Source organism: Sparus aurata, chromosome 23, assembly GCF_900880675.1.
Source record: "Sparus aurata chromosome 23, fSpaAur1.1, whole genome shotgun sequence".
Taxonomy (NCBI): Eukaryota; Metazoa; Chordata; class Actinopteri; order Spariformes; family Sparidae; genus Sparus; species Sparus aurata.
The window spans coordinates 27361017-27377970 of record NC_044209.1 but is presented as its reverse complement, the minus strand read 5'-3'; the positions used below and the strand labels follow the sequence as shown (position 1 = coordinate 27377970).

The window sequence follows — 16954 nt, the reverse complement described above, 5'->3', positions numbered from 1 at the left end:
AATGTTTTTTCTTTATATCGTATCAACTTAAATAAAAACAATTCTGGCCACATGAAAAAACTAAAAGTCTCTGTTGTCCCTCCGGGCTTCCGTAATGTTGTTATAACAGTTAACATGAAACATTTAACGATTTAACTTGATGTCTTATATTGTTTTAACAATCTAAGTAGTATATAATTATAGCAAGACAAGTTCCTACATTTTAAATCCTTAGTTATTTTCCTTCCTACTTTTAGTTACTAAAATTGACTAAACTGAATCAATATTTTGGACACATCTGGATCTCGATCATTAAACTTTCCGTCATGATTTCAGGTTTCTAAAAGCACTCAGCACAGAAAAATGAGAGAAAAAGTCAGAACGTCAGAAAAGAATCGGGATTTTTATTAGACACTACAAATTACAGAGAGACGGAGAGGCCGAGGGCTGAACAGCACAAATAAATGTTATGCATCCACTCCATGACAAACAAGACCGAATACACCTTTCTGTTGTATTTTATACACTCTGAAACAGTCCGTTGGTGTTGCCATGAATACAATGGTTACAGGTCTGTTGCAATGTCCAAAATAAGAAATGAGGAGTCGTCAGTGTATATAATATTATATATATGTATATATATATATATAGATATTTTGATGCACTAAGAAGCCCTTCAGTGCTGATCTGAACTATCTGATTGTAATGAGAACTTTACATTGCTCAGAGACTGGGGAACAGTATTCAAGGCACTGGAATAGACTCAGATTTATGGTTAACGTTTCCGGGTGAGGTAGTGAAATCACTCGACAGTGAGGTAATTTTGGGATACACATGGATTAATTATTGGCTTTTTCCTATATATATATATATATATATATATATATATACTGTTGTGTGTGTGTTGTGTGTGATGCTCCCCAGTTTCAGGAAGCATCGCTCCAGTCTTCACTCGTCTCTACAAACCCTGTTCTCACTCGAGTGCGTCTGTGCAGAGAAGATGCAGAAGGGAAACTTTCCCTCTAAAGCGCAAGAAGTACTAAGACGATAGTTTGTGGTTAGAAAAGAATTGTTTCGCGTCACGCAAACACACAAACACACCTTTGGATCGGATCAATAATGTTCAATAAAGCCCGGACTGAGGTTTGACCTGCGTATCCGTATTTTCTCCGGCTGATATTGGCTTTTTTTTCCTGATTTTAAATGTTTTCAGTCCATTTTTACGCTGAAAAAAGTTCTGAGTTCAGAACAGTATATGGAAGTTCAGGGCTGCCACATTTAAATAAAATAATTCAGTTTGTGTCGACATGTTTGTCAAAAGAAATGCATTTTAAAAGTTGCATTTTAATTTTTTGTAAATGCAGAAAAACTTAAATGAGAATTCAATAAAGAAAAATCAAAACATGGGAATGTATAAGAAATGTTAAAAATTACATTTTATTTATTTTAAAAAAGTAAAATTAACTTTTCACCTTAAAATGAGTGAATAACAAAAAAAAAAAAAAAAGTACAAAAGCAAACTGAGCGCTGACATTTGAGTTCTCCTGATTTTAGCTTAACACAAAAATAAATAAAATGTAAGCGTTGAATATGAGAGAAGTGAGAAATATGCCCAAAATGTTGACAACGTCCTTAAGATGATTCCATTTTAATATCGGCAGCCCTGGACTTCCATACAAATTGATCAGAAACGTCAACATCAGCCGTCAAAAGCACGAGTCGGTCACGTCGCTGAGTCTCGGAGTGATCGGCAAAAAACAAAAGCAGCATGCAGCGCTAAACTACGACTAAAGGTTTGGGCTGCACTGTTAAGTTTTCATTTGAAGAAAAACAAAGAAGTAAAGCTTCCCAGCGTCCATCACTCAGGTACAGGAACACGCTTTTTACAACTGCATCGGCCGAAGGAAACCAGACACAAACGGAGCAGCAGCGGTCGCCAAGCTACAGTTGATTTCCCTTCCTTCATAGTAACTTCATCCCATCAAATCAGATCAGAAAAAGCAACAAAAGACTCACACGAAAGCTGCGCGGTTACAAAAAAAAAGCCTGGACGACTCCTTTACGTGTCGGGGAGGTTAAAAGTGAATTTTCTCTGGTCAGATCTGAGTTTAAAAAAGGGCTTTAAAATGTACATTTTCTCTTCTCGCCTGCATTTTCAGCATCTGCTTCTTTTAGAGTTTAATGGATTTACATGGTACGGGAGCCTAAAAAGGCGGCGCCTACACGTCATACTAATAATAATAATATTCATAGTGATAATAACGATAATGCCCAGGAGGTTCAGGTGCTGCTGAATATCCAGAAATCTCTGTAAAACATCTAAACATCCTAAAAGCTAATATAGAATATCAAAATACCACTATATGCATTTGTCTTTTGAGTTTATATACTTGTTTTCTTTAATAATATTCTGGATCTGTTTGTGCCGTTAAAATACATAGTTCAGTAATGTATAGGAAAAATACTGTACAAAAAGAACAACTTATAGAATAGGTTCATATAAACATATCTCTTGTAACCAATATATCATCTCTGTTGTGAATCGTTTGGTCTGCAGTAAACAAACTGATTGGGTTTAACCACAGTATTGGACAACACCATCCAACTATTGTGTTTTTTTTTTGTTTTTTTTTATCTTTTCTCTTATTTTTTTGTTTTTGAGTTTCGTCAACATCTTTTACATTCATACAGCCATCTTTAAAAAAAACAAAAAACAAAAAAAAGAGGGCGGGAGACACGAGAGAGCTACAACGAGAGACCCAACAGACATCCGTATTGATTTGTATCTAAAAATAAAAACACGCAATTAATAATCATGCTAAAGTTAAAACAAGAAGCAAAAAAAAAAAACAAAGAATTATCGACAACTTTTGCAAAAAAAAGACAAAAAACAGCTTTTCGTTCTGTGAAAGAAAATCATGCTGAAATCTGAAACAAAGAGGAGGCTAAACGACAATGTCAAGAGTATTAATACTAACAATTATATCAACAGAATACATATATATATGTTTTTATATATATATGTATATAAAAACAATCTTCCATCTGAGAAATAAAAGGTAGATAAATATGAGGCAGAGGCAATTTTTTGAGTGAGAGTTGAGTGAAACATTGCACCGGATCAGATTGTGAGACACGCGTTAATTAGTGCAGAGGTTAACTAAGGTTGTCTTAGTTAACGAAGGTGAGTTAAGATGAGAGGAGGAGGAGGAGGAGGAGGAGGAGGAAGGGGAGGAGACCAGGAGCATGTTAGGTAGTCATGTCAGTTTAGTTCTGGACAGGAATTATTGCTCAGTGTCCGGCTGATGGAGAGAAAAACAAAACAAAAAGTAAAATCTACACCATGATCGCACGGAAACGTGCAAAAAAAAAAAAAAAAAAAAAATCTGATTAAATACTCAGAGAGCTGTTAGAGAAGCGAGAGTCGCGTCAGACGACTGAAATACAACATCGAAAACAAGAGAAGGTTCTGATGGGAGGAAAAATAAAAACAAGATTTAAAAAATAAAAAGAAAACACAAGATTTCGTCGTCATCGGAGGAGGAGGAGGTTGTGTAAAAAGCAGGCTCTCGGACACGTCACACGTCGTAACACAGAAGACGAAGGAGGGAAACAGGAAACAGTTTTCAGTCCTGATCTCACGTATAAAATCGGTATGAAAGTGAACAACAAACATCATGGCATCATTTCTCAAAAGGTGGCGGCGGGCGGCGAGGGAGGAGGAGGAGGACGAGGAGGGGGCGGGGTCTCAGCTGGTGGGTTGGCTCATTACTCCTCACAGTACATTAAAGTGGGAAGTATGCATGTGTAAATACATATATTTATCTATGTATATATATATATATATATTTATATATATTTAGTCGAACGATGTGTACAGAAAATCAAAGAAGGAACCGACAAGTTGAAGCTTATGATAGAAGTCATAATACCAGAATCATACAGGTGTGGAGGAGGGGCGGTGGTGGAGGAGGAGAACGGGGGGCAGTGCCACGAAAAGAGACACATTGTCCTTCAAACTCGAGGGACGGTGGGTGGGGTCTGTGGAGCGGGTCGGGTCGGGTCGTGGGGGTGTGTTGGGGGCGGGGGGAGGCTTCACAGGGGCCCGTGTCGGGCCTCGTATTTAGCCACAATGTTCTTGCAGCGGCCCAGCTCCTTCCTCATGTCCGCCACCTCCATGCGGAGAGCGGCGTTCTCCTTCTCCAGGAAGCTGGCCCGGATTGCGATCTGGTTCTCCTTCAGCCGCCGAGCGTCCCGTGACCGCTTGGCCGCCACGTTGTTCTTTCTGCGCCGGGCCCAGTACCGATCGTCCTGGAGGGAAAGGAAGAGAAGAGCGGACGGGTCAGCGACGGAGCCGATCACAAAATGCTGCAGCGATCAATCAATTAAGAATATATTCTGTTTTCTTTCCTCCTCTCTGACGGTTAACTAACATCTTTCGCTTCTGACACTTTAGAGACCAAAAACAAACTGATCGGTTAACCGGGAAAATAATCTACACGTGACCTGACAGTGAAATTAATTGTCAGATATCTGTGTTTTGTTCGTTCTCCCTCACTGACTCGGAGTCTAATGAGTCCCATGACTCGGGCCTCGAGCTGCAGTAGCTGCCGGCCGGGTCAAAAGATCAACACGTGACGCTCTGCAGACCTGAAACTCATTCACTAAAGACCCTCCGCTGAAAACCTTCTGAAGATAAAACAAACAGCGGATCATTTTGTTTCACTGCTGTGATTCATCGGAGCAGAACCACGATTACAACTCCTGCTAAATATAGTCCAACATGTGTTAAACTGGACTGAAGCGGCCGTGCAGATTTTTCTTCCTGCTGTTTGTTTGTCGTCTTTATGTTGTGGGGAGAATTTAAAGCGAGAAAATAAAAATCTCTCTGCTACATCTGACTCTATTAAAGCTGTCCGACTCTCCTCAGACCCTCACACGTTCACACAACAACAGTCCAGACCAGGAGTTCTGACCCGACACACAGCAGCAGCTCACCTTCATGTCCTCGGGGATGAAGACCTTGCGTGCCTTCTTGATCATCGGCTGCGGCTTCAGCTCCTCGGCGGAGAACTTGCGTTTCCTGGGGTCGAACATTTCCTGGCCGGGCACGCTGGACAGAGCCAGGTCTGCCGGGTCGGGCTCGTAGGTCAGGGGCACCTGGATGGACTCTGGGTCGATGGGGCTGGGGGTGTCCCGGGCTGAGGGCAGTGCTGCTGCTGGGGAACAAATGAAAGATACGACACATTAGCTCCCAGCGGGACACACACTCATCCTTTTGAATTACTTGGCAGTGAGTCAGCAGGGAACCAAACTCTCACCACCTCTAATTTGGACTCTAATAGCACCATTAAAAGGTCAAGGTGGCCCTCGGATTTGGGTTAATTGGTTATGTAATGTCATGAGCGAGCGCTGATGAGTCACACTGAGCAGGAGGCCGTGAGGGAGAAGCTAGACGCTGCCGGTCTTCAACTCTGAGCACACGATTGTGTGTCTTTAAGGGCCGATTCACAAAAGAAACGTCAGCTAGAGATGCAGCTAATGACATTTGTTGGTTCCAGCTTCTCCAAGGTGAGAATTCAACTGCTTTTCTTTGTCATTAATGACAGTAGATGAAGAGTTTTGGGCTGTTTGGGAAAATGTGACGGCCATTTTTCACAAAATTCACCTCCAACGAGGCCTTAAGTCCATTTGTTTGTCAGCAGGATTCCACAAAAACTACTGAACAGATTTAAACTAAACTTGGATGGAAGATTAGTCTAAACTCTGAGTATATCCAAGTACATTTTGGTGAGGATTCAGGAAGTTTTTCTCAGTTTCGACAGGGCGTTTTCCTGCATTGACCTTAACTTCTCAGGGCGCTGATATGTGATGCAGATTCAAATAAAATCCAGATTTTAAAGGATTGAATTAAAGGGGACTTGTGCTCGTAAGTGCTCTTCTGAGTTTGACATGTTATTGTCTAAATGATTAATCAGTTTACAGTGAACATGATCGTTAGTAGCAGCAAAAGTACCTTGATCAATTTAACGTTGCAGCTCTGATGTCAGGCAGATTTAGAGGAAGAGAACAGGTGACCACAACAGGTGCATTTGCCTCGTCCGACCAGCAGGTGGTGCCGTCACACCAGCTTTTAAAACCGACAGCCGAACACGCTGAAGTCAAACGGTCTTTATCTGAGACTGTGCAGCCATCAGCAGCTCCTGTCAGCTGATCTCAAAACACCACATTTTGTCTCTGAACAGATCTGCCGCCGCTGCGTGCCTTCACGTCTCCTCCGACTGATCCCGAGCTCCCGAGAGGTGATTCACTTCATTAGCCGACCTAAATGGAGGCGATTTACTCTGTGACTCATTACATTAAGCTTCAATTTGTTTGTGTCACACACCGACCGCACCTGCGTTCCCCGGCTCGACAAGTGACGGGACAATAAGGGAGCGCGACAGAAACGCAGCGAGGCGGCGGCTCGTACATCATGACCTACATTTCTACGCCCGCCGTGACAGCCAGTCAATGCAGCTGACCTTCAGTCAGAGCGCTCACCGCTGAATCTGTAGAGATGTGAGCCTCCTCTCGCAGAGGCAAACAGGAAGTGTGTGCATGAGATACAAGCGCCCCACCCAGAGGAAGTGAATGTCTTCTTCATCACAGGCGCACAAGAAAAACCTCAGCTGAGTGTCACACCGCTCAGGACGTCTCTACGTGAGCAGAGAGGGAAAAACAAAAAGTGTTTGTGAGGGAAAACTATGCTGCTAATTATCACCTCGTAAAGTAAAACAGAGACGTGGAAAAAAAACACCCCGGAGACAACAGAGCGACTTCAACAACATCCTCACACGTTTCACAGATCCTTCAACAGATGTTCATGCTGCACACAACGAGCGTTGGACACACCTCCATTTCATACCTCTTATCCTTAATATGTGTGGTGTTTATTTAAAGTTATGGTTTGTTTTCTAGATTATAATGTCGTCCGTCTGTAGCTGCGGTGGTCCAACGCTGACGAGGAAAACACTGGTCGCAGCTCGGCTCGAGGAGGCGTGAACACACAAGAGTTGTAACGACGAATACGTTTATTTTACGTAACGTTAAAAGGAAACGGAATACAAAACAACCAAACCAAGAAGGAGGAGAGAGACTGGCTGAATGTGAAATCGATTAAAAGAAATTAAATTGCCAACCATCTTCTTAAACGTCGAGGATGAACTGCTTCTCTTTGTCAGTTATAAAAGTTAAACGAAGCGTCTTTGTGTTTTGGAAGACGTCACTTCGCCGCTCTGGGAAATAAATCAATAATCAACATAATCTAATCAACATGTGTTCCTTCAAAAAAAGACTTTTTATTTGACACGAAGGAACAAGAATCTTCACAAACTGACGTCATAAAGACACAACGAGGATTTAAAAAAAAAGATTTATCGTTTTATTGTTTGGGGGAATGTGACCAAACAACAAATTCCAAACTTTGGGTTCTTGGGTTCAAAATTCATCATTTAAAATTACATAAAAATGATGCAACCACTTTATATTTTTTATGACCCATTAATCTGATGTTCTCTCTCCCTCCTACATTTATGGGGCTCATCTTGTGGTCAGTATTATGTAACTGAAACTAGATAATGACCAACAGATTAAGACTAAAATTAAGTGTCAAGTCTTTAAATTTGCTTGTCAAAGTCAAAAAACTAAAATAAATTGGACTAAAAATGGTATAAATTAAGTAAACTTCACAAAACTAAACAAAACATCTGACGAGGTGGAACCAGAGGACTAAATATTATTTTAATCGTTGATGAATCTGTTGATTATTTTCTCGATTAAACACGTCGATCTTGTTTTGTCCACAACTCAAAATATATTCAGTTTACTATAAAAGACGAGGAAATAAGCCAGAAAATATTCACATTTATACAATTTTCACTATTTTTTATGCCTCAAAATGAAGAATTTATTATCGAAAACAGTTGCTGACGACGAATCAATCGATCTCTGACGCCGCGCTCCATTTTCTGTCAGTGAACTAATCACACAATCGACTAATAATCAGTCCCACACGTGATTTTTTCCTCCGTCAGCTCCGTGAATCACATGACTCCTCCGCCCAAAACAACTCAAGACACACATCACCCCTCGTCAACACGGCGCCGGCAGACAGAAAGCTACTTACTGACTAAAACTGGACGCTGTCCGTCTCAGACAGACAATCTGTCAGACCTCGCCTCGCCTCGCCTCACCTCACCTCGCCCTAACCACCTTGACTCTTCATCCTCATTAGCGGAGTTTAAAAACAGTCACTAAAAGCTAAAAGCGGACTTCATTGACCCGTGTACGACACATTCCAGGAGGAGGAGGAAGGAGGAAGCAGTGGAACGCGGAATCACAAACTCGTCTCCAGAACAGGAAGTCTAAAATTAACGAGCCGGGGAGACGCTGATTAAAGAACCTGCGGAACGTGTTTTCATGTGACGTATTCATGTATTTACACACAACGCCGGCTGCAGGTTTGGTGTCACGCTATGATCGTATCAGAGCTGTTAACAGGGGTGTTATCAACGAGCTGCGTGGGTGATAACGCTGCATGTAGTGATAAACGGAGCTGTTGGTGGTGTCGGAGGTGTGAACTCTGACCCGGGTGTGACAACGGTCACTTATTGCACTTAAAGACGACACTGTGAGGGTGAAGGGAGAAAAAATAAATGTCTAATTGTCGGCTGTGACTTGTTTTTCCTTTCTTCAAGAAGGTCAACGTGGTTTACTTAAACACATAAGCACATAAGTCCTCGCGATGTACTCATGTACAAGTGAAAAATGTCAAAGTGACGTCGTTAAATTGTTTCTTTTGTTCAACCGACAACAAAGACTCTTCAGTTACTGTCAGATAAAACAAAGACAAGCAGCAGATCCTCACATTTAAGATAAAACGGCCAAATGTTTGACGTGTTTTGTTTTTAAAATAGTTCTCAACTAATTTCCTCTCAATCAACTAATGGATAAATCGACCTAGCAGCTCTACACACCAATTAATCTACCACGCGTCAACTATTAAATTAATCACCAGCTATTTTGATAATCAATTGATCCGTTTGAGTCAATCTTCCCTGCTCATCTTTGACATTAATCTCAATATCTTTCCTTTTGTGGACGTCGATCAATAATATTTTCACCCTTTCGTGCCATTTTATGGACCAAAAAAACAACCGAGATTAACAGACGATGGACGTAATCGTTACTCCACAAATACTCACTACACCTTAAATAGCGTAGTAATCCGCAGCTGTAAATAGTCCCAAAACAAGCGCGCTATTCTCTCTAGCGCCTACGATTTTTAAGCCACTGTTGGACAACACAGATCATCGCGAGCTGTTGTTGTTTCTGGATCAATACGGTCGAATATTTTACAGTTTAACAATAAACTTCACCGTCCAGAATTAAATCAGTCGCCTGGAAACAAACTTAAATGACCCCTGAGCGTCTGTTTGTGCGGTTGCTTTCATACTGGGGAAAATCTTCAGCCAGTGATTTGTTATTTTTTATTATCCATTAATCTGATGTTCTTTTCCCTGAGATTTATTGGTTAATCACTGTCAATAAATGTCATGAAAATAGCTTGTTTTGCGCGACCAACAGTCTGAACCTTAGACTGATTGTTGATTGATCAAACCCTGCAGAATTTACTTTTTATTTCCCATGTGACAAAAGTCAGGAGGACTGCGGAGACACACTCATCCCGTCCACTTAAGAGGAAAAGCTGCTCGGTTTGCAAAGTAGGCCAAAGGAAACGAGCTAAAAGTGCAACAATGGGACAGATAAAGTTAAGACCACGTACTTCTCAGAGCAAAGCTGATGAAGTATTGACTTTGCTCCACATTTAGCTCCTCAAAATGTGCTGATTAATGTCTCCCGATGATCTCTCTGTCCTTAACAAACACACTGGAATGCAGCACAACACGCCCTTTAACCCCCCTCCTCAATCTGACTTCCCCTTTGGACCCTGCCAACAGAACACAGGGGTCCATCTCCTGACCTGAACCGCCCCTGCGGCAGACCCTCAACGCCTGCAGGGCTCCTGAACACACTGAGAAAACACTACAACGCCCGAGCATTTGTTCTTTAGTTGTGATAACAATGTTATCCGCCGCCTGCTGTATTGCTTCTCAACTCAAGCAGAGCGCGTGCATGGAGGGATTGTGGTAGTTGTTGTTGTTGTTGTTGTGGGTGGTGGTGATGGTGGTGATGGAGCGGCTGGTTAGACGAGACTCTGCAGGCTGGAACAATATTGCGCGCATGTGACAAAAGCACACCAGAGTCCATGTGATCTCTGCAGGGTACAGCCTGTGCCTTGGCTCCGAGTCCAGGCTGTGTGGAAGCCGAGCCCGGCAAAGGGAGGGAGAGGAAGGCTGGACGGGAAGTGTTCGAGGAAGGGAGGGGAGGGTGAAAGTGTGAGAGAGGGAGAGAGGGAGAGAGAGGGGAGGGGATGAGAGGGAGGCAGGTTCATGCCGTGACAACCTCCTGTTCGCAGCTCAGCGCTGCACACGGGCGCCTGCATGTGTCCGTCACATGGCCCGACACGCTGCAGGAAACCCTAGCCGCGTTCACGTGAGAGGTAAATGTGAAGAAGCACACGGAGAGAAACCCAAACAGAACACACACACACACACACACACACACACACACACAGTCCTGCCTCTGTTCATACGCACATGTGCACTCAGGCGGGAATAGAGTGTACTGTACAGATGCACCGACGACTCCGCAGCATATGTTTATCTCACCTGCTTCATCTACACACTTCTCGTTGTTTACAAAAACATCATGTTACGCGCACCTGAGATGAGCACATTCAACGTAAAGATTTACTGCACAAACTTCTATAAAAACGAGTCACAGGTGTCTAAAGCCTCAAATATTTTGTGTTTAAATACATTTTAAGTATCTGAGGATTTTGCTGCCGTCTTCTTCGTGATTTTAAAGTTTGTTCATTAATGTTTTCCAGCCAGATCACGAGAGTTATCTTCTGACTGGTCCTCATGTTTCCCCCGGTGAGGGGTGTCTTCTATATTTGATGCCACTGGATATTAAAACTGGCAAACTCTCTCAGTGTTTTTAAAAAGGAAAATTAAAGCTCTTCCATCTGGCTTTCTTAAATTGATTTGGATTAGTTATAGTCTTTGTTTTTAAAGTGTTAATCACTGGTTTTGGAGCATTATTTGACATTTTGTGTATCAATCTTGGACATTTTCATTGTTTTTTTGGGAGAGATTTAATCTATTGTTGTTTATTTTTGGTCTGTGTGGACATGAGGATGTGAGGATTAAGTATTTGGAGGAGGAATCATAAGATATATTTAGTGTTAGTATTAGAACAAGTAGAACAGTCTGTCCAAGTTCATAAATGACATCACCTCTCTGTAATTCAGCCCTTAAAACCAGGAGAAAAACAACACTTATGTCATGTATAGAAATCCTGTCAACTGATTTAGATTATATTTTATATTTCCAATACAATAATATGACTAATATAACCAATTAAAGCTGTTTTCTCTGCAGGCTCACTCACTAATCATGAATCACTCTGTTCATGTTCTGCGTTTTCTGTTAAATCAGTGATGTATTTTTTTATTGTTTTATTAGTTTATTGTACATTTAAAGCTCTTTGGTCAGCACGTGTTGTTTCTAAGTATCATTTTCTCTGCTGTCTGATTGGCCGATTGAATCTGGAGTTGGATCTCGTCACTAAACTGAGTTTTGGCGAGACTTTTCATAATGTCACATTACAGTTGTTGTAGTTTCATCATGAACTATGAGACTTAACACACACCCTTCAGAGGAAGTGAGTGTGTGTGTGTGTGTGTGTGTTTATATGGCAGCTATGGAGATCTAAGAAACACACACACACACACACACACTGAGCAACAACAACCTCAGTGTGTATGTTGTTAAGGGACACATCTCAGGTAATTAAGCTAATCACCATTCATCCTTCTTTATCACCCGAACCGCTGAGTATCAACACACACAGTGAATCTGCATGAAATTGAATCGGGGGTCATGTGATTTAAATATCTGCCTCTTGAGTCCATTAACCCAGTGAAAGCTGCTTTTCACCTGGACCACACCTCTTCAGCGTTTACAGGTAAAACACATGTAAACAGAGCATTTACAGCAACACACACCACCTGTTCATACATCACATATCTTCAGATCTTCCACCAGGAGATGTTTCTGTGTTAGTTTGGACCTGAAACACTGAGCGTCTCCTGCGCTGTGGTCGGGTATTTCTCCATTGAGGATTCGCTGTGTTTATGTTTACAGCGAGGGGTCCGGCCCCTTTAAATGATTCAAATCGTTCTGGTGTCTGGTGAATTGAAAACCCAAATAGTGTCTGGCAGTAGCTTAATAAACTCAGTGACACAGCTGAAACGCTTCGGTCTGAATACTCAGCTGCCTACTTAACGTCAGCTCATTACAACGGAAAAGATTTAGCACCACGAGACGCCGAAACAAGGAGCCTTCTGGGTTCATAACACCATATTTATTGAAATGTTCTGATGACTCACTGTCGAGCTGAAGAGCCACATGACAACGAAATTTAATAGCACTTTTAAAAAGCCTTAAAAATCAATCAGGAATTAGTCTCAGCGAGTCGGCACTGCAGGCCAAAGGCTCAATGAAGTTCAGCGGAAATTACAAATCACATTTCTGAGAGACGCAGGCACATTTAATTAGAAATCACAGAACCCTGTGGCCAATTCTGGGGAATTAAAAAACCCCAAATTGAAACCAAATCTTCCAAACAATCTCACTAAACATGTTTATAACGACGGCACAAAACCGACCACTGTGAACATGACTCATGACAGATCAAGTAAACGCGGGGAGAGCCTTTTTCTGAATCACACTGAGCTGCATCCTTGGCTGGTTTACAGTTTAATCCAGACTCCAAAGTCCAGTTCTGGGCTGTAAATCAAAGCTGAAGTGTGTCAATGTGTATCTAACCTGTAGTCACCTGCTCCAACCAGGAGAAGGTGGAACAGCAGGAGCTAAATGTGCGACAGCGCTCGGTAGGGGAACAGAAACCACAACACCTTATTTTGTCTGGTTGTGTACTCTAATGAGGATGTATGAGTGTGTGTGGCAGGTGAGCAAACATCAGCACTCCCCCTTACGACAAAAGAGGTGTGAACCCACGTGAAGGTGTACTTTCAGGAGCACATCAGGCTCCGCTGCACGTGCGATTCCTACCTGCTGTGCTGGGGCTGTGGAGGCAGTTCTGAGGCGCCATGGCCGTGTGAACCGAGGTGGTGGCGCGGCTGCTGAGGTCCACCACGGTAGGTGTGGGCGGGGTAGGCGGGGTGGGTGGCGGGGCCTGCTGCGACGGCTGTGCTGCCTGCCGGTCCTGGTCACTCTGGGCTGTGTTGGCGGGGATGCCGTTCTCCGACAGGAACTCCTCCAGGTCCATGTACTCCAGCTGGAAGTTGTCGCCATCGTAGGGCAGGGTCTTGTCCCAGAGAGTCGGGCCCAGGAAAGCCGACTGTGGGTGGTTTGCCGTGCTGCTCTCATCTTCCAGCTTCTTCCCTTTATCCTTGTCTTTTCCGAATCCTGCAAATGTTTAGCACACAAGCACGTCATTGTCTTACAGCAGGGGGAGGATCACGGGTCATTGCATGGGTATAAATAGAAAGTATGCCTGGAGCTTCATTTTAAAGGGTCAGTTCAATCAATTTACAGAAATTCTCTGGGTGCAACAGAAAGATTGTAATTTCACTGACAGTATCTGCACGTTTCTGCCTCATTTATTAATCTGTATTCGCTTTAATAAATACATTTAATCATTGTTTATCTACTGAGAAAATTACTTTTTATTTATTTGGATAAATGGACCCTTTGAGGTTAAAATCAGGCCTCTGCTCATGATAATGTCATTACAGTCAATACATCCAATAACAAACAAACAAACAGCTGAGCAGGGCAGAAATGACGCCCTCTACCGACAGAGTGTTGTATCACTAATATAAATCCCCATTGAAGACGAGGGGTTTAAAGATTATAAACAGCTCGGTCACAATAATAAACACCAACACACAGAGAACACAACACACAACGTATTATTTTCTACGTTTAGCTCAGAATAAACGCTAAAATAGCTAATTAGCTTGAGCTGGAGTTCCCGTCAACAAAAATCCAGACGCGTCAACCATCATTTTATTTGACTTATCTCTGCAGCCGCGCGCCGAATAATATCAAACGGTTTGTTTTTCCACAAAGATCGCAGAATATTAAGAAGCGTCACGCTGGGTGGTTTTTGGGTTCACCTGTAATATCACCTGTCAAAACCGCGGAGAAACGATAATATCCCGCAAATAAAACGGCACAGATAAGCCGGCTGGAGCCGAGTCAAGTGGTTAAGTTTTAAAAATTAAAAACAACAAAACAACAACGTACCTTCATCATGATGGAAAGGCAGCTTGAGCGGATTTTCCAGCAGGGATTTCAGGACGCCGTGAGTCGGCGGCAGGAAAGTTGGATTTATAGGAAGAGGTCTGGCCATTTTCTCCATATGTCTTCAAGGGCAACCGCAGAACGAAGCTCGCAAAAGACAACACTTGACTTTTTATCGCCCCCGAAGAGAGACGCGAACCAACTCGCAAGCCGGCCCGGGGAGGATCCTCGCAGGCGGGGAGAAGAAGACAGGAGACAACGCCGGGTCTCGGAGGGAGAAAACGGGACTCCGCGCTGCAGGACTGTGAGCGGCTGGCTGTCTGTCGTCGAGGCTGGCTGGCAAATAGCTGCAGGAGGAGGTGGTGGAGGAGGAGGTGGTGGTGGTGGTGGTGGAGGAGGAGGAGAGGAGGAGGGCGGGGGGAGCGGAGCCGCTACACTTCTCCATCCATGTGCGGAGACGGACGCCGGTGACGTCAAACCAGCGAGAGGGCGGGAACACTTTTTCTCGCGGCGCGTTCAAGTCGCGCGTGGAAAAAAACGACCTCGCAGCTCTGGAATATGGTGCCTTCAGGGACCGTCGGAAATATTGCTTTTAAACGCCCGAGGCGACCAATTCAATATTTGAGATTACAAATAAATAACAGACACGGAAGAATATTTAATTCCTTCGTGTAGAAAGTTTGTTTTTAGATTTTTGTTTTTACATGTGATAAAACATTTTATATATCCCAAATTCAAATCACTGCTAACAACTTTTTTTTTTTATTTTTACAGGTGTTGACATGTTGTATTTGCAGTGTAAAACTTACAGTGTCATAGCTTTAATAGTAAACTTTAATAGTAACATTGTCAGAGCTTTACATTTTTCTTATCGTTTATTGTCTTTATGAACATTACCTGCACCTTGTACTGTGATTCATTATTATACTAGCCACACCTCTATTTGTTATAATCAGGAAGCAGCAGGGGGTATAGCTCAGTGGTAGAGCATTTGACTGCAGATCAAGAGGTCCCCGGTTCAAATCCGGATGCCCCCTCTTTTCCTCAATTCAATGCCGCTTGGCATGCGGACCCGAGTGCAACCCGTAAATGACCCACAAGAATCTGTCAGCACAGACTCGTCCAGTCCAGCAGCTGGAGCTGGTGTCTGTTTACATCCTGGGCACTGCAGAGGTACCCATGAGCATGGCACAGGCTGAGCCCTGAGTGTCTGATTACAGGCCTGACATTTCTCAATACATTCAAGGGTTTGTATTTTATTCTGTTGCATGTTTGCATTCATTCATACTTAGTTGACTTAAATAAATTTATGATGAACCAGGATCAAAATGTTCCAGAATTGGTAATACTTGTCCTTTTTTCCCAGAATTCAACAGGTTCATGCGTTAAAATGTAGTTTTTGTGGTTTACACCTGCTGACCCTGAACTCACATCCATCATATTTACTGCCCGTCATAAACTCTTGTCCTAGTTTATCACCAAAGTCTTTCATGTTCTGATTGCTCCCATGTCACTTTCTTGCAGTTGTAGCGCCGCAAGGTATTTAGCGCAGGTATGCTAACATTTTAACTGCATGGACCGGACTGTAACTCTTCAGTTATGCTACAGCAGAAGTTAGTTCGATGTTGTTCCGTTGTTTGTTCAACCCAACCATGAACATTTTCCAAAATTGCGACCGCGGGCAGTTTTTCCTTGAAAACACTCTTAAATCACCGTTCATCAGCCGGCCCATGAAAACTGAGCGCTTGGTATTTTTGTTTGTGTACCAGGTTAAAAATATCCAAGTTTCCATGGTGAATGTATACAGTTTACAGTCTGTCATTACGTCTCGGGTCAGAACTGGACTTAACTCAGAACGACAGGAGCAAAACAGAAACCGATCGTGACACGTAAAACAACCGATGCAACCAGTCATGTCAAGAGTTTTCCAGGTGACAAACTCATTTGGATGTAAACCAAAGTCTTTCTTTACGTATAAAGCAGCTTCCTTTTGTCCCACTGACACAGATTTGATCTCTGACTGCTTCAGTTTCTTCCCTCAGATGATATATGTTCATAAATAAATCTAAAAACAACTGAGCTATCCCACAATCCACCCTGAGCGATCGTCTACTGTCTGTTCTTTCTCACAGTCACGATCAAATGAGCATTTCAGAGCTGCTGTACACGACTCTGAGCGTGAGCAACGAGGACACAGTCCAACGTAGTGCCACAGCGAAGAATGACGTGAATCTAAACTTGACCTACTTTCATCCACTGGGTGTTGTCAGGCAGTAATTCTATCTGCGCAGGTCGTGGCACATGGAAACTCATGCTTTCTAGTGTAGTAACGGCTGAGTCACGGTGAAATCCTCGTCTCCGCTCTTGCCCGTCTGTTTGTTTTAAAATGATTAGTAAGCCTGTATCATCCGCGCCACTCGTTTCACACAATAAAACTCCACCTCAAACAGGGATGACAGGAATGTCGAGCCCAAGGAAAAACTAGTTGCATGAGGAGATATTTGACAAAAGTGTTATGAAAGGAGCTGACTGTGCGT

General features: G+C 42.8%; 1 protein-coding gene and 1 non-coding gene across 3 annotated transcripts; one reads left to right on the top strand and one right to left on the bottom strand.

Annotated features, from left to right (window-relative positions):
• Window positions 1-363: 363 nt before the first annotated feature.
• Window positions 364-14861, bottom strand: hlfa (HLF transcription factor, PAR bZIP family member a). Of its 2 annotated transcripts, none has more exons than XM_030406803.1 (4): window positions 14421-14861; window positions 13221-13577; window positions 4978-5195; window positions 364-4290 (listed from the first exon to the last, which is right to left on the bottom strand). In XM_030406803.1, exons 1-4 carry the CDS (start codon window positions 14533-14535, stop codon window positions 4075-4077), a joined length of 906 nt encoding a protein of 301 aa, XP_030262663.1. In that variant the 5' UTR covers window positions 14536-14861; the 3' UTR covers window positions 364-4074. The 2 variants fall into 2 exon arrangements, with proteins under 2 accessions (XP_030262663.1, XP_030262662.1); XM_030406802.1 differs by having other exon boundaries at window positions 4978-5198; window positions 14421-14860.
• Window positions 14862-15382: 521 nt separating this feature from the next.
• trnac-gca (transfer RNA cysteine (anticodon GCA)) lies at window positions 15383-15454 on the top strand. Its single transcript has one exon. It is a non-coding gene; the product is annotated as a tRNA-Cys (tRNA).
• The last annotated feature ends 1500 nt before the right edge of the window (window positions 15455-16954 follow it).

Coding starts and splice junctions, on each gene's coding strand:
- hlfa (XM_030406802.1), bottom strand. CDS start 14,535: ATGGAGAAAATGGCCAGACCTCTTCCTATAAATCCAACTTTCCTGCCG. Junction 13,578..14,420: donor GCCTTTCCATCATGATGAAG/GTACGTTGTTGT, acceptor AAACATTTGCAG/GATTCGGAAAAGACAAGGAT. Junction 5,199..13,220: donor CCACAGCCCCAGCACAGCAG/GTAGGAATCGCA, acceptor TTTGTTCCCCAG/CAGCAGCACTGCCCTCAGCC.